Here is a 22,531-nt window from a genome sequence, read left to right on the forward strand (position 1 = left end):
TCACACCCAAAAAACACGCTATCATTACAAACAATTACCACTAGAGGCAGATTTAAAATAAACGAAAATATGCACTTAGAGTTCTGGACGGCATAAAAAAAGAACAAATTTTACAACTTATAAAAAATTACTCAAAATTTAAAATGAGTTCTCGTTCTGACATTAAACCAAAAGACCGTAAACAGTCTATTTAAAAGTTACACATGACTAAATAAAGATCATATCTCTCTAAATAAGGTAAAATCAGATGTATATACTCCCAAATCTCTAGTCATCAAATGTTATAAATATTGATTAAAATCTCAAACTAAAATTTCAAACTTAAAAATTTTAAAACTCATACGAGGATTACTCAGAAAAAACAAGTGAAGGACTCAGGAGAGAGGGAAAAGAAAACACTTTTTATAAAATACTAAAATGATTTTTCTTTTTTTTTTTTTGGTTGTCTTCAATCCATCGCTGTCCATTTGACATTTGTACAGGTTTTCGTTACCATCTTTCAGTTCCACGTTCGCTCTTTCTCTCTCTCTCTCTCTCTCTCTCTCTCTCGCCCCTTTTTCGTTTGTTGTTTCCTATGGTGGTTACTCGCTTTCAAGATTGAACCTTTTTGGGCCCTTTGGACCGTGATCTCTGCCAACAGTTACAGTTACAGTACCCCTGGTTTTTTGTTCTTCTTCTCTTTCTACAGCGCTGGTTAAAGATGACCGTGGAGGACCAAATTGACCGGTTCCCCGTGGGTATGCGTGTTCTCGCTGTGGATGATGACCCAACTTGCCTCAAAGTCTTGGAGAATCTCCTTCGCAAATGCCAATACCAAGGTTCCTTACTTTTGTTCTCTTCTGATTCAGCCAAAACTTCAATTATTGTACTCAAAACTATTTCTTCTGCTTCTTCTTTTTATATCTATATATAATTTTGTGATTAACTCGTTAAATTCGCGGTTAAGTTTGTATTTTAGTAGCTTTTTTGTCTGTGGGCATAAATAATTTGTGTCTTCATCTTGCAATTCAAGATTTTTTGTTTCCTTGCAAGGTGTACTTGTTCTCAATTTTCCCTAAGTTGAAGACTTTAATCTATATTTGAATTGTTTTTATGATTTTATTGGGTTGTTACATTATCTTAGAAGTATTAATGTACCTTTTCGTTGATCTAGTTTGATGGTTTAGGAGTCATTTGGCTTTTAAGAACCTCATATCTTACTTTTGTGGTTGTTCTTGTTGTAGTTACTACAACTAATCAAGCAATTGAGGCGCTGAGAATGTTGAGGGAAAACAGGAACAAGTTTGACCTCGTCATTAGCGATGTGAATATGCCTGACATGGATGGATTTAAGCTCCTTGAGTTGGTGGGGCTTGAAATGGACTTACCTGTGATCAGTAAGCACATTCACCGCTTTGTATTGACTAGAATTTTGCATCTGCTTAATTTGCAGTTGTTAGTTAATAACGGATCAAGATTGTTGCAATGACACTTTTCTTGTTTAGTTTGTTTTCCTTTAAGTTCCTCCCAAAACTGAGGATTAGCTTGACAAAAGAATTTGTCCGTTTCCCCCATAATTATTGCCAGTGGTCTCGAGTTTGAGTTATTGGTGTGGTGGTGACCAGTATTTGGAGAGTCATGTTTGCTGTGGGATCTCTAATGTTAGAACAGTGTCCTGAGATTGATGGATTCAATCAGTTGGGTGATTTGAACATTTTTCCCCCTTGTTTTTTGTAGTGTTGTCTGGACACAGTGACACAAAGCTGGTGATGAAGGGTGTTACACATGGTGCAGTTGACTATTTGCTGAAACCTGTTCGGATTGAAGAGCTGAAGAACATTTGGCAACATGTTGTCCGAAGGAAGAACTTTGATCCCAGGGATCAGAATAAGGGTTCCAATGACAAAAGGGGTCCCAATGCTGCTGGGGAAGGTAATCAAAGTATCATATCAGAAGACGGCAGTGACCAGAATAAAAATCTTGGCAAAAAACGAAAGGACCAGACTGAAGAAGAGGAAGATGATGGTGAAGACAATGGGGAGGATAATGATGACCCTTCATCACAAAAGAAGCCTCGTGTTGTTTGGTCTGTCGAGCTTCATAGAAAATTTGTTGCAGCAGTTAATCAACTTGGCCTTGATAGTGAGTTTCGTACAAATATAACTTCCCCATTTTCTTTGAATTCAGAACAATTCAATTTGCACAATATGGTTTTCTTGATTCCTAATCCAAGGTTTCTTTCTGTTGTTACAGAGGCTGTCCCTAAGAAAATACTTGATCTGATGAATGTTGAAGGACTTACTAGGGAAAATGTGGCAAGCCATCTGCAGGTAGAAATTCTTGTTTTGTAGTTAATAGTTGTGCTATATAGTTGTCAACAACTAGTTAAATGAAAATAGTTTAGATCTTATGATTATTTAATTAAAGTTGTAGTTAACAAAATGAAAGTTTGCATAATGAATTAACAACTCTGGGAGAGTCTATTTCAACATAAGTTTATAAATGTTTAACATCTAATCTAATTGAATAATCTGCCAAGTATAAGATTGTAGATATATCTTTTAATTATTTACTATCTTAATAAACAGGATCTTTTCTATGCAAAAGAATGGCTTGAAACTAATTAGCCTTTTTAAACTTTAAATACGCATATTCAAGTTCCACTACTGCTCATGAGTTGTTTTCTGGATCAACATTTGAGGTTTTTCGATTATTATTTGTCTATTATGGATTAGCAACACTGCACTTCCACTAGTTTGTTAAATTTCTTGGAAATAGTTCTTAGTTTTCCAGGAGAAAATATTATTTGTGATGTTGTGATGATTGTACATAAACTCCCTGTCATTTTTTTTTATTTTCAGAAATATAGGCTTTACCTGAAAAAGGCAACCCAGCAAGCTAGCATGGTTGCTGCATTGGGTAATACCGAATCATACCTGAGGATCGGTTCAATAGATGCATATGCAGAGTTTTGCACCTCTTCTGGTTCAGGAAAGATTCCAAACCCTGCATTGCAATCATATGCCTCGAGTGGTATTTTTGGCAGGCTGAATTCCCCAGCTAGCTTGAGCATGAGAGGCATTAGTGCTTCCACTCTAATTCAGCCTCCTGTTCAGCCTCAAAACCTGAACAGCACCTTGAGCCCTCTGGGTAACATTCAGGCATCAATATTTCCGGCAAATCAAACCTCAAGTTTATTGCAAGGAATTCCAACATCAATTGAGCTTAATCAGTCTAAGCAAAACAACTGTACAACAGGTATAACACAAGTAAATCAAGTTAGTTGTAGTGGATTTACTGCTGCCTCTGGCTTCCGTGACCGTAGGCTTACAGTTGGTACAGCAAGCAATGCTCTACCTTCAGCCGCCTGTAACTCACCACAAACACATAATTCAGGAGCATTTAGAAATCAGCCTCCTGTTAGACCGGCTTCTTTAGGCACGGATTCCTTTGATGCTGGAATTTGTGGGCCTTCTAATATGTTGGATTATAATCGGTGTAACGAAAACTGGCAGAATGCAGAACAGTTGTCTAAACTTCCTGCCAATCCCTTGCCATTGTGTGAGCCGTTCAATAATGATCCACTCCCTCCCACTGGCATAAATGTTGCCAACACAAGTACTCGTATTGGTAACAGTCCTGTTGATTATTCATCCAGAGTCGCGATTTCTGTTCCTTTGGAGGATACAAGAAATGAGCTGCAGCGCCAAGAAGGCTTAATTGAAAATATTGTACAGCCTTCGAGTTATACAACACCATCACAAAGGTGGGAAGAACATAAACTTGAATACAGCCAAAACATGAGCCGTCCCTTCAACTCTGTAAACTCTCATGTTTCTTCAAGTCGAGTAACAAGTTCTTTGGGGCATAATTTAAACCAAACAAATGCAACTTGCAGCAACAGTGTTGATGCCTCATTTGTTGGCCAACTGAGTGGAGCTCCCCCATCAATCATCCAGTGCACTAATGTTGACACAAGATTGAAGTCAAATGATGCCTACATCTTGGAGCTAATGAAGTCCCGGGATGGATTTATTCAGAATAATTTTGGCACCTTGGATGACATAATGGTCCCAATGGTCAAAAGGGTATGATTAGATAGCACACATCGTTCCCATTCTTGAAAAAAGAAAAAAAAACTGTTTACTCCCCCCCCCCCCCCCCCCGGCGGCCTGGCCCCCTTAATGCTTTTGGGATTTTAATATTATCAAGAAATAATCCATGATATATTACTTTGAATTGCAGCTGTTACATAAATTTCTTTTAGTTGCTTTAAATGTTTATTCACCGGAGTATTGATTGTTGCATTCTATCAACATGTACATGTGGTTTGTGTAGCTTTGGCTTTCCTGAACCTGTTTTTCTGTTATTTTGGTGAAAATCATCAACCTTTTTTTGTTATCAAAATTGTTTCTGTATGAAACTCAAGTTCTAAATATTTTTAACTTACCATGATTTCCTAAGCGTTGATATAACATGATAAAGTTATATAAGTGCAATTTGCTGTTATATTTTGGTGTTGTCATTTCTTTGTATTTTTTATTAACATATGACTGTTTCATTTGAAATAGAATGTGAATGTAATGGCCACATCACATTCACCATGGTATTTTACTGGCAAAAGGTATGAGATTTGAGCATTTTGGAACACTTCTCATCTTCCCTAGTTTGTATCTGAAACGAAGAAATTCAAAATGTGCAACTACTTTTCTTTATGAAGGTTCCTGATGTTTGTGTTGGAATAAATTAATGATTCAAATCTCATAAGTTTTGTATGCAAAATTGCAAATAATGTGAAGTCAGTTAACAGTACCTGATAAGAATTGAAGCCATCACATGGAATGTTACCAAATATAGACGCTGATTCTTCGGTTATGATTATCTTATAATTTGGTCATAGTTTGATATGGATTATTTGCTTTTACTTTTGTCTTTTATATGATTAATCCCCATATACCACAGTAGAGTAGTTTGTACGAACTTAATGTACAAGGTAGAATGAGTACACAGCATTTTTTCCCCTTAATTTTGGCGTGCAATAAAAGGTAATTTGGCATGATGGTTACATGAAAGATAGTTTCTGATGCAGGAACAAAATGAACCGACATTTATAGATGGAGAAATGGGATTTGAGGCTTACCCCGTTGGATCATGTATCTGATTTCTTCTGATTCAGCAAGAATCCCCGAGGAGCATTAAAATCGTGAGACACTTTACTAGTTTACTGTCCGTGGAGCCAGTTTCGTTGTGTAGTTTCTATATGATTAATATTCTCCTCTTTCTTAGGTAACTTGTTTCTCTATGGACATAATTGTTAGGCCATCTGATTCGTTCCCTCTTGTAGTTTACTACCCACATTGAAAGATTTCTGCTGCTTTCTTAGATTGAGGAATTGTAATATGAATGTGTTCCTTGTTAGTTGTTTACTTGTGCCCCTCCCACTAAGTAAAAATGTTTATTGAGCAGGGAAATTTAATGGAATTATGTTTGCACATACCTTATACAAAAATATGTTATTAAGCACCGACTGACTCTCCAAACTTTATGAGGAATACGCTAACTATGGATATGATGCTATGATGCTGGAAATAAACTAATTTATATCCCCTTCAATTCAAATTAGCAAAGCAATGTCTCTTTGTATAATATGAATTTTAGGCATTCATAATCTGGATGTGAATGAGTCAAATTGCTTATTCTTCGGTCTATTAGGGAATTATCTCTTTCGAGATTGTGAAGGATATTGCACTAAAATTATTTTTGTTATTGTTTCGACTTATATTTTCCAAAATGGATTCCACTCTACTAGCTCTAAATAAATAAAATATATGCATTAAGATACGAAGACTTTTTATTCCACAACAATGAAAATATTTTTTTACTATTTCACATATTAAGGGATTTTACGTGGAAAAGAGAATGTTATATACTAATAGACTTGGATGCATAACTATAACTATGGGTTTCAATGTACAAGATTTTGTAGCTCTTACCAACGAGGCTCTATATTGGGATAAATGCGGATTGAATCGGATATGACCAAAATCTCGATCCGATCCGCACTAATTATTGGATCGGATTCAATATCCGTGTTTTTTAAGCTCGAATCTGATCCACACATTGCACATCGGATTAGATTAGATCTCGTATATATCCGTAAGATATAAAAATATTTTAAAATATTTATTTTTATTAAAAAATATCAATAAAATCTCTTTTTTCACTCTTTTAAACATGTTTACTCTTAAAATATTATTAAACATATTTTTCTTAAATAAAAAATTAAAATAATACAATATATACGATAATTATTAGTTGAAATAAATCATAAAAAGTATATTTACTTATTTATTTATTTATTTTTTGCGGATCTGCGGGCATGCGAATTGAATATGCAGATACCTACTTGAAATCCACAATCCAATCCTATTATTGTGCGGATCAAATCAGATCCGATAATCTTGTCGATTGGATCAATATCCACAATTTTCGGATCGGATTCGGATAAACACCGCAAATACGCGGATCCGATCCGATCCATGAACACCCCTCTATATTTGTGATCTTAGTTAAGATTGGTTCAGAATTATGGGATCCTTTTCTACTAGATAGGAAGGGTTATTTTAAAAAATGTACTTTTAAGTAATTGCTCTAAAGATTCTATATCTATTTTTATGAAAAAAAAATCTTGTAACGAAGACGATTGTACAAATGGCACTTCAAACTTGGAATGGACATGAAGGAATTAACGATACTTCTTTATTTTTTGAGTTGTTTTACTAGATCGGTCGCTCAAGTCTTTGTTATGTATTTGGAGCTGATGAAAATAATGGGATCACTCCTTATAGACTCGTTGAGAATGATTATGATCTAACTCATTACCTATTAGAAGTAAAAGATGGTGGGAACTTCATGGACAGAAAAATATTACTGTCAGTTTGATAATGATCAAATGACATTATTTTTTCGGTCTGAACCAAGGAATCCCTTAAATAGAAGGAAGGGGAGGGAGATATTTAATAAAGTAATAAGTAAAATAAAATAATAAAGACAAAGGTGGATAGTGTAACACCCTTACTATTAGAATGTCACACTTCCGGCTGCGCTACTTTGATAGCGAAGATATTATGATAACTTCTATATACTTAATAACAAAATGGGAGCCTTTAACTCGAAACCATATAAACTTTTTTGTGAAAACCGAAAATACTTTTTCTTGAAAACATACGTACACACATACAAAACCAATCACATCACTTCATATATATAATAATAATAGTTCTTTAGACAAATAACTTATAAACATGACATGTCATTACAATCACGACTCCTATCACTCTTTACAAAAACATAATATACATAGCAAGGAAAAATAATAACTAAATTAATACAACAATATTGCATAAGCAAAAGCGCAAATATCTCTTCATAAGCTACCTCGTCCGTCCTAGAAAGAGAAGTCTGTAAGGGGTGAGAACCTAACCACACGGTCTCACCATAAGAGTTTCAAAATTGTCATAAGAAGATATATAAAAGAAAATTGTTTTCAACCACAGTGATCATCACTAGTCTTATGAATCTTTTTGAAAACTAATGGTTAATTATTTGAAAATCCAAAATTATATTTCCATTATGAAAATTTTAAAAGTTACGTAAACTGTATGAACAACCAACCTGTTCCAAGTATAGGTTTATTAAGTCTATGCTGAACCAGCTTGATTTTTCATACTTTACTAAACCTTAAACATAAATCAATCACGGTCTTCGGCCCAAGTATAATCAATCAGCACTCAATCCACCACAATCCAACTAACCAATCACAATTACAAGTAATGAAGTTCAAACACAATCAAGAGCAATTGCAGCAAGTATAGCAATTAGTAATCAAACATAAATATTCATATAAGCAAACCAAATACAATATGCACACCCAAACGATGTCACATAGATGCACATGATGCATGCCTGTCCTATTAGCCATGAGCTCACGTGTCAGTTAAACTGCCAGAATCCGACACATCCGGTAGCTAACCTAGACATTGTATCTCTGTTGCGCACTAATATTTCAGCATATCGGCTGGCCGTTAGAGGGAGAGTGCCATGTCACCGTTAGAGGGAGAGTGCCCTGTTACCTTGCAACCAGAGAGAATCGCGAGAGTAAGCAAAATTAACCACCGTCCTTACCCGGGATCTCAAGCAAGCGGGACTAACCGCTGTACCTGCTCGGAATCGCGAACAAGCAGGATTGACCACCATCTTTGTTCGGAGCAAAACTCGAATCAATATGCAAGAGGGATAACACCCAGACCTTGCCAAAATACATATCAGTTCAGTATGCAAGCGAGATTAACCTCAGCCCTTGCCAGCGTAGTGAATCAGATCACAATCAGACTCAATTCATAATCATAATCAAAACAAAGTATTTATACTCATCTTTATCCCAATTCAAAATCATTCTTGACCCATTTACTTTCAATATCAATATCCATTTAATTTAAATCACGCCAAGAATAATCTTTTTCTCAAATCATTTTTCTTTAAAATCAATACCACTTTTTGTAACATTTTACAAAACCTTCAAAGTAACTTCACTTAAAAAAATGTAAATTGTAACTTCTCAAAAAAGAAATTTTTTTATTTTTCTAGTACTTTTACTTTTACTACTAAAAATTTGCCAAATACACAAAAAAAATAAAAAATATATTTTTCATTGAAAAAAGATCTTTTTTTATCAAAATAATGACACTCAAACAAGCACTTAAAACTAGTTCTTCTTCTATAAAATTCAATTTTCACTTAACCAAAATTTTTCAAGCTAACTTCAAAACCATTTCAAGTTTAAACCTCTTTTAAAAGACTAAAAGAAATCATTTATTCTTAAATCAATCACTTAATTAATTTAAATCAGGATTTATTAATTAAATCCCATGACAAGGTCTCTAAAATTTAGGAGAGTGAGAACCAATCTTATTTTAAACCAAAATTATAAAATTTTCCCAAAATGATTTTCAGCTTCACTTTTAAGTTGATACATTTCCAAAAAGTCTTGAAATTAATTTCATTTTCACCAAATCAAATTCAAATATTTTAACTCCTTTAAACTTCTCAAAATAGAATGTATCAGTCAAATTAACCAACTTCAACTTCTTTTCAAGTTCAAATTTTTTTCTCAAAGACTCGAAAATTGTTTATTCTTAAATACACACTTATATTACTCTTTTTTTTCCCTAAAACTCCTCAAAAACATAATCTTTAAACCAAAATTAATCAAACAAAAACTCATTTCTTTAGTTCAAGACTTCCCCACCCCCCCCCCCAAAAAGAGACTTAAAGATCATTTCATTTCACCAATCAATCCCAATTATTTAAATTCACTTAAATACTTATAAAAATTTCGACAGCACCTCTCCTAAAATCCGGACGTTACCACCCTTCAAGGGTTCTGTAAAACAGGAGAAATTAATGAATAATTAGCAAATAAATTAATTATTAATCTAAAAAATTAGAAAATAAAATTTTATAGTTTAATGAGGTATAATTAATTAAAATAAAAATTTTGATACTAATTTCAAAGAATTTGACCAAAAATCGAGCCAAACGGACCAAACCGAACGAACTGGAACCGTATTGGGCCTAAGGCCAACCAAATCTCATTAAACAAAAGGAGCTCAGCATCCTCTTCTCCCACTCATAAGCAATTCACGCTAAAATGGGAAGGAAACAATGTACACAAAACCTAACCCTTGTTCTTACTTCAAATCAAGATAACTTTTGATCCGGAACTCCGATCGCCACACCGTTTGCGGCCACACGACTAGCGCGTCGAGCTCTACAAAGGCCAGTCATTAATTAGGTATGGAATCCACTTCCCAATTTCAGATTCTCTCCTTCCCAATTTCGAAATTCAATGTGTATCCATGTTGAATCTTGTTTAATTTCGGTGATTAGGTTCGAGTTAGCTTACGAGTTTTGTTGGATTTAGCTCACTTGAGCTGTGGACAAGGTAAAATTCCTCAATTTTCTTATAAAATGTTGAGTTAGAGAATTTTATGTTAATTATAGTTGTAATTATCTTGTTAGATTGGAAATTGGTTGAGAAGTGGAATTAATTTGAGGATATGGGAGCTTGAGATCGATTTTGGAAGCTAGGTTCTTCGGTGAGGGGCTGTGTTGATAAGCTTGTGGTGCGGAAATGCTTGAAGTGTTCTGGGTTTATCGAAAAATTGGCCAAAGTATGGTTTTGATTTCTTGTATCTAAAATATAATATATTGTGAAAACCTAGGCTAGAGACCCTAAGATAGAAAATGAATCATTGATGTTGTTGTTGGTTGGGATTGAGTATTATGAATGTGATTATTGAGTTGGAGGCTGTGATTGAGATTCCTATGAATAATGCGTGTGTACCCTTATGTGTTATATTGGTTGATATGCATATTGATTAGTGAATTTGAAGTTGTTGTTGGTACTATGTTGGTGATGAAGTTGACGTTGTGTTGATAATGATGAATGATGAGGTATATTTGATATTGTTTGGACTTGAATCATTGAATGGAGATTGATGAAAAGGGAGAGTTTTGATGCTGTTGTGGTGAGGATGGGTTAGTTTTGAAATGGTTTGAAAATGGTAGGTTTTTGAAAGTAGAGGTTTGTAATTTAATGAAATTTATGATTTTTGGCCAAATTTGATGTTGTATAAATTGGCCTCTGGACTCTCGATTTTTATCAAACTTATTTAGAAAGAAAATTGGATTCGAGAGGTTTACACCGTTCAAAGAACGGAGGAAAATTAATTTAAAACGAGAAAGTTATGCGCGTTCAAAGTTTGGTGTGCAAAACAGGCATTTTGGGACTTAGCAGCTTTTTGCTTTTGCTGCTAAGCCCACATACGCGGAGCCCCTCTATACGCGGATGGTGGTCTCTGTCCAAAGCCTCCGCGTACGTGGCTGAGTGGCGCGTACGCAGAATGGGCGACTTTTTAAATGATGCATAAGCGGGCGTAGTGATGCGTACGCGAGTCCCCTGTTTCTTCAAACTTCAATTTTTTTTTTTATTTTTAATGCATTCCTCCAGCTTTCAAAACCCTTTTTACTCTTGTTTAAAGGCTAAATGATGAATTATGGGTAGCGAAGTATGGTTAGGCCTATGAGGGAGATGACTTGTTGGTGAAGGAAGAAGTAAAGTGAGTTAATGACATGTGAGTATTTGAGAGGGGGTATAAAGGTGGTAATGAGATATAATGGGTGTGATTGGAGAGTGTGCTGGACACTATATCCCTGGTAGACAGTGACTGTGGCTATGGTTGGCTAATTGAGGAAGCATAATGATATTGAATGTATGAATGTGAATGATTATGAAAGAATATGATATTGAAGTCTGATTGAGATTGTTGATCATGAGTATGTTGAGTTTTCTCTCTGTTGTAAGGTGTGTCGGATACTATATTCCATGAGTGTGACGGGAAATATATCCCAAGAGTGTGGGAGCACCTTACCTTGGGAAGTGTGTCGGGTACTATATCCCATGAGTGTGACGGGCACTATATCCCGAGAGCGTGGCGGGCACTATATCCCAAGAGTATGGGAATACTTTGTCCCAGGAAATGCGATGAGCACTATATCCCATGAGTGTGACGGACACTATATCCCGAGAGTGTGACGGGTATTATATCCCAAGAGTGTGGAGGCATGTCAGAGAGAGAATATCTGAGTTAGCTACCGGGTGTGTTAGGTTTTGGGAAGGTAACCGACACGTGAGCTCACGGCCAATAGGAAAGTCATGCATCATATGTATTTTTCTAATTGCTTTGGTTTTCTTTCTTGGGATTGCCTTCTTGTTATTTCATGCTTAACTGTTATGTGTTCTGTTTGCTGTAACTGTGAACTACTTGTATTTTCTTTGTGTGCATTGTTTGTGTGTGTATCGGCTTCGAAGGATTGGAGGAAAGGTGATGAACTTAGGGGTTAAGTTAGAAATTGAGATAAAATTAAGAACCTTAGATAGTCTACCCTGTTTACGGTTTTAAATTTTAGTTTTAAGTCTGAATCTGTTGTTGGGAGTTCTAGGATCGCCTTCGGCTTTCCTGGGACATTATATGTTAGAGATGTGGGCATTGTTACTATGCTGAAAACCTCTGATTCTCATTCCATAATGTATTGTTATTTTTTAGATGCAGGTCGGGAGGCACCCTTGTGAGCATTTGGGACTCGGGCAAGCAAAGCATATTTTTGGGACTTATGTTTTATATTGTATCTTGTACTTCTACCCTAGATTTCTCCTATATGTATATATACTGGTGTGTCCCTCTTAGAGGTTGATGTGGAGAAACAGGCTGTTATATTTTATCTTTTGGGTTGATATGGGTATGTATATATATGTATATATGCTCTGGCCGGTTTTAACTTCGCAAGCCGGGTCAAAAGCTTTGCTATCTGTACCTTAGAACTCTTTTGTATATACCAATGATTAGTGTAGTCATATCTTGCTTCGTTTATGTTAACCTTTACGTGAGTATTGTGCTTTTCGATTTAACGCTTTTGTTTAATATCTTCCTTCAAAAGGCTCCTAGATAGAAATTATTTTCAACTATTACATATATATAATTTTACTTTTAGAGGTCGTAGCACCTCACCACTTCTGTTTTACATCCTAGGTGTAAAGTTTTGTGTGGTAGGGTGTTACATTATGATATCAGAGTAGTTCGTTCCTGTAGAGCCTGGAGAATAGACTAACTATGCTTCTGAGTATTCTCTGGCTGTGTGTACATGCTATTTAGGATGTCTGCTTAACATATATAGCATAAATGTTCATGAACATTACCTTTGGAGATTCGAAGCACTAGACTTTAGATATTAAGACTGATCACCTTAATATCAATTGGTCGATGTGGACAAGACCCAAACGGTGTCTCGTGGACGCGAGCGAGGTTATCCGGTTGATTCTTATGGCCGCTCTAGAGAAGATGGCTACCATTACGTGAGCTACTACTGAGAGGATGACACATCCAAACTGGGAACAGTGATGAAGGCGGTAATGGACCTGACGGAGATTGATAGTTTCGAGGGTGAGGTATTCGGAGAGTGCTTCCATCTACTTTCTTTAGTAACCAAAATTTTCGAGGGGCAAAAATTTCTGTTAGGGGGGTAGGATGTAAAATATGAGAAATTAATGAATAATTATCAAATAAATCAATTATTAATGCAAGAAATAGAAAATAAAATTTTATAATTTAATGAGGTAGAATTAATTAAAATAGAAATTTTGACACTAGTTTCAAAGAATTTGGCCAAAGATTAGGCCGAACAGGTCAAATCGAACGAACCGGACCCGTATTAGGCTCAAGGCCCAACCAAGCCTCATTAAACAAAAAGAGCTCAGCATCCTCTTCTCCCCCTCATACGCAATTCATGCTGAAATGGGAAAGGGAACAATGAACACAAAACCTAACCCTTATTCTTACTTCAAATCAAGATAACTTTTGATTCAGAACTCTGATTGCTGCACCGTTTGCGGCCACGCGATCAGGGCGTCGAGCTCTACAAAGCCCAATCATTAATTAGATATAGAATCCAATTCCCAATTTCAGATTCTCTCCTTCCCAATTTCGAAATTCAATGTGTATCCATTTTGAATCTTGTTTAATTTTGGTGTTTAGGTTCAAGTTAACTTGCGAGTTTTGTTGGGTTTAGCTCACTTGAGTTGTGGACAAGGTAAGCTTCCTCAATTTCCTTGTGAAATATTGAGTTAGAGAATTCTATGTTAATTATAGTTGTAATTATGTTGTTAGATTGGAAATTGGTTGAGAAGTGGAATTAATTTGAGGATATGGGAGCTTGAGATCGATTTTGGAAGCTAGGTTCCTCGGTGAGGGGCTGTGTTGATAAGCTTGTGGTGCAGGAACACTTGAAGTGTTCCAGGTTTATAGCAAAATTGGCCAAGGTATGGTTTCGGTTTCTCGTATCTAAAATATAATGTATTGTGAAAACTTAAGCTAGAGACCTTAAGATAGGAAATGAACCGTTGATGTTGTTGTTGGTTGGGATTAAGTATTATGAATGTGATTATTGATGTGGTATATTGGATATTATTTGGACTTGAATCATCGAATGGAGATTGATGACAAGGGAGAGTTTTGATGCTGTTGTGGTGAGGATGGGTTAGTTTTGAAATGGTTTGGAAATCGTAGGTTTTTGAAAGTGGAGGTTTGTAATTTAATGAAAGTTATGATTTTATACCAACTTTGACGGAGTATAACTTGGCCTTCGAACTCCTGATTTTTTCCAAACTTGTTAGAAAGAAAATTGGATCCGAGAGGTTTACACAGTTCGTAGAACGGAGGAAAAATGTTTTAAAACGAGAAAGTGATGCGCGTTCAAAATTTGGTGTACAAAACAGGAATTTTGGGACTTAGCAGCTTTTTGCTTTTGCTGCTAAGCCCGCGTACAGGAGCCCCCTCTATACACGGATGGTGGTCTCTACCCATAGCTTCCACGTATGCAGCTGAGTGGCGCGTATGCAGAATGGGCGACTTTTTAAATGATGCATAAGCGGGCGTAGTGATGTGTACGCGAACCCCCTGTTTCTTCAAACTTTAATTTTTTATTTTTAATGCATTTCTCCAACTTTCAAAACCATTTTTACTCTTGTTTAAAGCCTAAATGATGAATTATGGGTAGCGAAGTATGGTTAGGCCTATGAGGGAGATGACTTGCTGGTGAAGGAAGAAGTAAAGTGAGTTGATGAAATGTGAATATATGAGAGAGGGTATAAGGGTGGTAATGAGATATAATGGGTGTGATTAGAAAGTGTGTCGAGCACTATATCCCTGGTAGACAGTGATTGTGGCTATGGTTGGCTAATTGAGGAAGTATAATGATATTAAATGTATGAATGTGGATGATTATGAATGAATATGACATTAAAATCTGATTGAGATTGTTGATCATGAGTATGTTGAGTTTTCTCTCTGTTGTAAGGTGTGTCGGACACTATATCCCATGAGTGTGACGGGCACTATATCCCGAGAGCATGGCGGGAGTTATATCCCAAGAGTGTGGGAGCACCTTACCCTGGGAAGTGTGTCGGACACTATATCCCATGAGTGTGATGGGTATTATATCCCGAGAGCGTGATGGGCATTATATCCCGAGAGCGTGGCGGGCACTATATCTCAAGAGTGTGGGAACACTTTGTCCCAGGAAATGCGAAGGACACTATATCTCATGAGTATGACGGATACTATATCCCGAGAGTGTGACGGGCACTATATCTTAAGAGTGTGGAGGCTTGTCAAAGAGACAATATCCGAGTTAGCTACCGGGTATATTAGGTTTTGGCAAAGTAACTGACACGTAAGCTCACCACCAGTAGAAAAGGCATACATCATATGCATTTGTCAGTTTGCTTTGGTTTGCTTTCTTGTGATTGCCTACTTGTTATTTCATGCTTAACTGTTATGTGTTCTGTTTGCTGTAACTATGAACTACTTGTGTTTTCTTTGTGTGCATTGTTTGTCTGTGTATCGACGTTCAGAGGATTGGAAGAAAGGTGATGAATTTAGGGGTTAAGTAGAAATTGAAGAATAGCTCTCACCATCTCAATTATTTATTTATTTATTATTATTATAATTTCTTTTGATTATTATAATTATTATTGATAAACATCTCTTAAGACCTTATGAACAACTAAACAAATCCTAAGCTTTTTTATATGAAGAAGAAATTAAATTAAATTTGTTGCTAAAATATCGATATTAAATATAAATCTTTCGAGAAATAATCAGTAACTTATACAAGGAAAGAATTAATTATATTTTTTATATGATCTCATCTCATCTTGTATTATAGATAGACTACTTTTCTTTTTATAATTTTGAATTTATTTTATTTAATTTATATATTAGCGGTCAATCAATTAAATTACAAATTTTTTTATAAAAATCATATATTTTAGAATTCAATACTATTTTTGTTTCAATTGCAAAATTTTATACATTTAAATTTTGTACGAATCGATTCAGATTCTCTCCAAATTCTTTTTCAAAAATTATAAATGAAGAGTTTAATATATATTTAAACTATACTATCTAATCATAATTTTTATACTGCTTAAGCTTTGGTTGACTTAAGCGAAAAAAATCTTTTGTAAGTTAACCTAGCTAAGAATCTACATCTAAAGTTAGCACCTCTTTAACACAATTGTTGGTAAACAAAGAAAAAATATTTTAATATTTAGATTCAATGAATCATATGAGAAAATAGTTAGTAGAATACACCTAAGCTTGGATTACTGACCAGGAAAATCTGAATTACGTTTCTATCATTTGAAAATAAAATATTCTCTAATTTTCTCCATTACAGATCAACTTATTACATTATGTGACGAGCTTACAAATACTTCAAGATAAAACTATGAGATAACAAATAGACTAAAACAAACATTAAAACACTGAATACAAGTTTCCGATAAATAAAAGTAAAAGTAAAGAATGAAAATATAAATCATAATTAAATTACACAATAAAAATGCAAAAATCCACAAAATACTATTAGATGCTGCTGCCTAACATTTAGCCTCAGTGAAAAGTAAAGGTTGTTCCATCAGTAATAAGCATGTTCTGGATCGCACTTCAGAATTTTGCACATTATTCCGCGGTGGTACTACCACCTTCAACCCACTGTTGAAACCCTGAAACAGAATTTTTTTACACTTTTTCTCAAGCCTTCAAAGCAATGAAATAGGTTGCTTTTGTAAAATTCCAAGAACCACATAACCAAGCACCTTGCTTAAAATGAGTTGAAAATATCCCACTTTCAAATATTTTAACTCAATTCAACTCAGTGAGCTGTGCTCTCCTTTCAGCAGCTTTTTTCCTGATAAATATGCCCCATCTCAATGCTGCTTTGAGCTTAAGCCATCCAACAACAGCTTTCCCTGATGACTTTCCCTGATCCTCGGCAAACGAATGATACATTTGAGGCTCATACTGCAGGCTGTAGGTGTATGAACCTTCATTAGACTGACTGAAATTGGTCGACATACTGACTCCAGCATTAATAGTCTTCAGCAACCTCTGCATATCATCACTCTCCAACATCTCTGAACTCCTAAGACGGAGTTCTTCGGCAACAATGTCTTCCAGTCCTTGTGAATTTCTCGGCCTAGACCAATCTCCCGAGAAATATGTACCTTCAACTTCAGGATTTTCGCCCGGTAGGTAGTTCATGATGCCAGAAAATGCTAGTTGAGAGTTATTCACTGATGTCCCTACCATGTCATTATTGGATCTTTCAAACTGGTAATCAGTTAAATCAGAACTTGAGGAGTAGTTATTCGCTATTTGCAAAGGTTGATTTTGTAAAGAGGGTACATATGGCAGCCTATTCTTTGCAGATGTGTGCGGTTGCTGCCCTGTGACATCATTATGATTAATTATAGAAGATACAGATCTTGATCCCTTTCTGGAATTCATAAGAGAATTTAAGACTTTTCCATCATATTCAATAACTTGGTTCCAATTGTCATATGCTTTCTTCACCAAGGAATCCACAGACATCTGTAATAGAAATTATATATAATTGAGTGAATTTAGTTACCAGTCAGATAAATGATCAAATTAAATGCTTTCAAATTTTAATTAGTACAGAAAACTGACCTTCTGATTTGGAGTAAGTGATTCCAAAGTGCAGAATTGCCCCTCAGCAATGAGGCCTCTCAACTCATATATATGGTTGAACACAATGCCAGTGCTGTGGGTTTCATCAGTGTAGTAAACGAAAAGCTTACCACCCAAGACACATGTCTTGGCATGCTCCACAGTATTCTCCCACATCCTGTTCGACATTCCGCTTCCGAGTGTCTGTAGCAAAAGGTGCCAAATAAGGAAATTTCTAGAAAGAAGTTTCAGGAGTAAATAAAGGGGAAAAAAACTGTCTAAGAGATGATATGGATGTTTAGAACATATGTCATTGAATTCTTACGCTTCTTAACCTCTGTGGATCCCGAACAAGAAGACGCAGGAAATCTTCTACAGTTACTATTTTTGCTTGAATCAATTTTTTGTGAAGTGCACCGTCCTTAGCTATGCGATCCAGTCGCCAAACTTCATCATGCAAAGCAGGTGGATAGTGTTTCTTGTACACTGCAAGTTACAGAAAATGATTTGCTTAGAGAAATTTTAAGGAAACAAGACTTGTCCAAAGCCTAAATACTGAAAAACTTTACCATACCAATCAGAAGTTCAGAAGGTTGTAGTCATACATCAAATCAAAGAAGAAACAGTTTAGAAAAGGAAGAGTTCAATTATGTAGAGTATCTTTGCATCATTTTTCATCTCCAGGTTGTTTTTCTACAGTTAGATTGTAGGATATTGCTTGCTGATTTAATAAAATGCAAAGGAAACATGCCAACTACAGATAGAATTTTACATCTTCCATATTCTTATGTCTGTGGTTTGAGATACAGATCGTTTATTATATTTTACATGTTATCTGCTATATGGTGTACACACACACCTGCAAATTTTTCCGCATATAATGAAAATCCATTAATTTTAAAAAATCAGAGTAAGATGCAAAAGTCAATTTTTGTTTTCTTTTACGAGTTTTGCAATCCATGCCTTGCAATTGCAGTTTTAATTATCAAATTTCTCCAAGCTGGACAGGCACAAAATTTATTTTATCATCAAAAGAACAAAGGAAAAACATTCGAAAAACTCACATTCTCCTCTATGATCTTTAACAGCAAAGGCTTCAGTCTTTCCCTCGCGAACACGGATTCCCTCACAATACCCAGGAGCTACTTTAACACCAAGCCTGAATTTTCTACTTCTAATCCAGCTAGAATTGTCAGTGAAAGTAAGATCACCTAAGGTTCCTACGCCTTCCTTTAGGCTAACTTGCAAATCTCCAGTGAGAAGTGGCCTTTTCCCTTCACGTTCCTTCACTTCGTGGCTTTCAAAGTGCTCTATTGTCCATTCATCATCACTTTCCTCATTAAAGTCACCCTCAAGAACCACAACATTCAACTTGGCGACTGATTCTGGTCCAACTTGAACCACATTGCCCGTGTTGGGATCTAGCAGCACAACATGGATGGCTGCTCCTTGCTCTCCATCCACCTTCCCACCTGTGAACAAGTGAGGTGGCATTCTTGTTCGGAAATGAAGCTGCAAATTCTTTGCCTTTGGACCTTCAATTCTTGATGGAAAAGATCTAATGCAAGCTAAATGTAAGTAATTCATGCTTAACAGAAAATTCATCAAAATAAATTGCTTATCATAACCTGCAGAAAAGTATTACAAAAAGTGGAGAAGTTTGACTTAGAAATTTGAATATGAGGCTGGAACACACCTTTCAGCCAGTTTAGCAGGGCCTAGTTTTGCCAAAGCACGCTCCACTTCTTCACTGACCTATATAGTTCATAAGAGTTAGAAGAATTAAAACGGTACCTTACAAAACATCATAAGGACTGAAGATCTTGATTACTTTAAATGATTCTTCCATATACAGCTACGTCCAAATAAAACAATAAATTTAATATTGAATTCTTTAGATCAAACAAAAAACCAATAATGCTTCAAATCAAGTGAAGAGTGTTAGCCTCAATTTGTTCTGAAAACTATTATAAACTCAATTCTGTTTTAAACAAGTATTCATGCATTGTGGGAGTGGTCTAGTGGGGAGGGGTTTGGTTAGTATGCAACGCACAACATTAAATATTTTTGTAGGTGTGATTAATTGCAGATTATATATATATATATATATATATTGACAAATATGCAAGATTTAATACAAAGGAAGAAACTATAACTCACAATTTTTCTGAGTAGAGGTTCCAGAGATGAGCAAAGTCTCTGCAGACTATCTACCTTCAAAGCTTCCACAATCACACTATAAATTTTAAGTAAATCAATGGAGTTAGTTCGAGGAAGCATGAATTATGGAACATATACGGAATTAAAATTAACATGTTTAAATTGAAATAATCAACCAATGAGATTTATTATCTTGTCAAAATATCCAACATACAGGGTTGTTCCGAAAGTTCAAATTGCTACTTTTGCATTAGATTAGAGAGTTCAACAATCAAGCCTCACGAAAAAATGATCAGACAACTGCTTTAGTGTTATCAAGATCCATTAGACACAAGTCAACATCAATAGCAATGTATATCATACACACAAAAAATGTAATTAGATTGTTAATAAACAACACAAGAAAAATCCGGGTCTATTAACAAGTGGATATAGAAAAGCTTTAAAATTCTGGGAGGAGTTTACAAGCCAACATGAGATTAGACACCGTATTTGACGGTGCATATCCGATCGTATAGCCTCCTCCCGAAAAAATAAAAGGAAAAAAACATAATAAGAAGTTTGATAATACAGTTTAGGTTCTTAACCAATAATAATTAAATTAATTAACAACTTAGCCAAGAGCAGAGACTGAAACACTTGAATTTGTATTGCAACATAGAGTACCTTGCTAAACCAGGTAGTTTAGGCTTCTTTGGCTGTGTTAATCGATCATCACCCTCCTCAACCAAGTCATACCCTCTCTTCTCCACTCTATTGTTCTTGGAACTTTCCATTTCTAGAACTTATCCAATTCCGATAATATCTTTGAATGATTTCTAAATTTGGAAACTTACTAGTCTTTCTTTGTCTTAGTGATCCGTATAGAAGAACATGTGTACCTAAGAAGCTTCCCAGAAGCACAACAGTGGAGGAAGTAAAACTAAAAATCTTGTTAGGGCTAATTGCTAAACCTTAACACTTTTTGAGTTCTGAAACCGATCCAAAAAAGAAAAGAAACAAGGAGGGCAAGATTGTTGCCTTGGCAATAGCTTAGTGGGATCTAGGATTAGGACATAAAAGGTAAAATACCTATGGTGGGTCACTGTAGCATGGATCTAACAATGAATAAATCTTTAATCTACACATAGTGCTCGTATTTTAATTAATTAATTAATTTAAAGTGTCTTTCTTTATTGGAATTTCATAATACATTATTCATAATTGATATGATTGCAGGTCACAGCTGGGTTGGGGTCTTGTGTGTGCATGAACGTTGAAAAAAAAAAATACTGAAAGCGCGTTTCGCGGTGTCTCACTTGTGTCATTGACTTCGTCATTTGCTAGTGTTAGGTTGAATAGACATAATTACCCACGCATGTTTTCCTTAATTACGTTTATCTATTCAGCGTCGCCTGTCATTTACGTTTTATAATAAAATATTATTTTACTCTCTAATCTTTTGACATAAATTATAATTTGGTTCTTAATATTTTAAATGTCATATTTAAAAAAAAAAATTAAGTAGATTTAATATTATTTTATCGTTAAATTTGACACGAATAATTTATAAAATGATTAACGTAGATATTAACAATGTTATTGTTAAGTCATATATTCTTTCGTATATTAGAAAAACATAATCAAAATATTCTTGTAACATTTTTTTATGTCAATCTCTTTTTTGTAAAAAAAATTTCAAATCCAATCAATTAATCATTAGCACTCTAGAATAAAAAAAAAAAACAATTACGTTGGTGATCGTTTGTGGATTGATTTACTTATGTACCGAAATTAAACGTTATTTGCTCTTTAATATGCTAATTGTTTGTTCAAATTTAATTGTGGGACAATATTGAATATATTTAAAACTTTTTGAGACTAAAATAAAAAATTTAAATTTTTTTAGGACTGAAATAAGACATCTAAAATGTTAGGCACCATATTAAGACTTGATCTAAATGCTAGGAACCAAAATAATATTTTACTCTAAAAAATATTGATGTTATTCGTACAATAATTCATTTAAGGAAAAAGAGTCAACGTCATTCATTGGTTATTCTAAGACCATGGATGATCCATCCAATAATGCTTTTTTTGAGACACATTAATCCATAATTTCATATAAGGCGTAATATGGATCATATATTAGCTGAATTTTGCCTAAATCTAGATGAAATCTATTCAAATTATGTAAGATTTTCTATAACGCTGTTAAAAAAAAAGGCTTATTATACACTTATATATGCTATCATCTAACTCTAATCATATACTTGATCCAACGCTCATTTTAGCGTCAAATTCCTTACAAGTAACCCCACCATTGGTTCATTGGATGGTCGTCAATTAGAAGTTTGTCATTCTCCTTCGAGATAACCTAGTCAACATCCAAGTTAACAATTATGCTATTTGTCGAAACTTGCACTAGTGATTCCAAAATCACCACCTACTATCACTAATATGATTATAAATCTCTCATGTCAACTTACACAAGTATGGTAGGACGTGTCAGTGACAAGCCTCAAAACCAAAACCTTAAACCACCTCGTTGTCTTAGAACCAGTGACAGCCATCATAACATTTTACAAAACCAACAATGAGACTCCCAAATCCAATCACAAGTAGTACAAAAAGTTGAGGACCAAGCTTGAAAGCATGTGTGGGTCTTGGAAAATATCATGCGCGAGGAGCATGAACTCTAAGAACACTCCCCAATGGACGATTAGGGAAGAGTTTCCTAAGGGGAAGCCTCATAAGCAAGC

At 35.0% G+C, this 22,531-nt stretch overlaps 2 protein-coding genes across 3 annotated transcripts; one reads left to right on the forward strand and one right to left on the reverse strand.

The window, feature by feature from the left end:
- The first annotated feature begins 317 nt into the window (after positions 1-317).
- On the forward strand, positions 318-5,499 carry LOC107630212 (two-component response regulator ARR12). Of its 2 annotated transcripts, none has more exons than XM_016333292.3 (6): positions 318-818; positions 1,224-1,376; positions 1,717-2,121; positions 2,233-2,309; positions 2,841-4,067; positions 5,057-5,499. In XM_016333292.3, exons 1-6 carry the CDS (start codon positions 701-703, stop codon positions 5,138-5,140), a joined length of 2,064 nt encoding a protein of 687 aa, XP_016188778.1. In that variant the 5' UTR covers positions 318-700; the 3' UTR covers positions 5,141-5,499. The 2 variants fall into 2 exon arrangements, with proteins under 2 accessions (XP_016188778.1, XP_016188779.1); XM_016333293.3 differs by having other exon boundaries at positions 5,069-5,499.
- Positions 5,500-16,297: 10,798 nt separating this feature from the next.
- LOC107630211 (calmodulin-binding protein 60 E) lies at positions 16,298-21,059 on the reverse strand. The gene is made up of 7 exons (XM_021118660.2): positions 20,457-21,059; positions 19,791-19,866; positions 19,327-19,385; positions 18,695-19,188; positions 17,956-18,116; positions 17,631-17,834; positions 16,298-17,531 (listed from the first exon to the last, which is right to left on the reverse strand). The coding sequence occupies exons 1-7, from the start codon at positions 20,564-20,566 to the stop codon at positions 16,803-16,805; spliced, it is 1,833 nt and encodes a 610-aa protein (XP_020974319.2). The 5' UTR covers positions 20,567-21,059; the 3' UTR covers positions 16,298-16,802.
- Between the last annotated feature and the right edge of the window lie 1,472 nt (positions 21,060-22,531).

Source organism: Arachis ipaensis, chromosome B3 (assembly GCF_059453495.1).
Source record: "Arachis ipaensis isolate K30076 ecotype BB chromosome B3, ASM5945349v1, whole genome shotgun sequence".
In the NCBI taxonomy this organism is placed as follows: Eukaryota; Viridiplantae; Streptophyta; class Magnoliopsida; order Fabales; family Fabaceae; genus Arachis; species Arachis ipaensis.

Bases quoted from the DNA above. Each gene is read 5' to 3' on its own strand.
- LOC107630212 (XM_016333292.3), top strand. From the start codon at position 701: ATGACCGTGGAGGACCAAATTGACCGGTTCCCCGTGGGTATGCGTGTT. The intron at 2,122-2,232 runs GTGAGTTTCGTA...CTGTTGTTACAG, and splicing joins TAATCAACTTGGCCTTGATA to AGGCTGTCCCTAAGAAAATA. The intron at 2,310-2,840 runs GTAGAAATTCTT...TTTTATTTTCAG, and splicing joins ATGTGGCAAGCCATCTGCAG to AAATATAGGCTTTACCTGAA.
- LOC107630211 (XM_021118660.2), bottom strand. From the start codon at position 20,566: ATGGAAAGTTCCAAGAACAATAGAGTGGAGAAGAGAGGGTATGACTTG. The intron at 19,867-20,456 runs GTACTCTATGTT...TAAAATTTATAG, and splicing joins AAACTACCTGGTTTAGCAAG to TGTGATTGTGGAAGCTTTGA. The intron at 19,386-19,790 runs GTGAGTTATAGT...TGAACTATATAG, and splicing joins AACCTCTACTCAGAAAAATT to GTCAGTGAAGAAGTGGAGCG.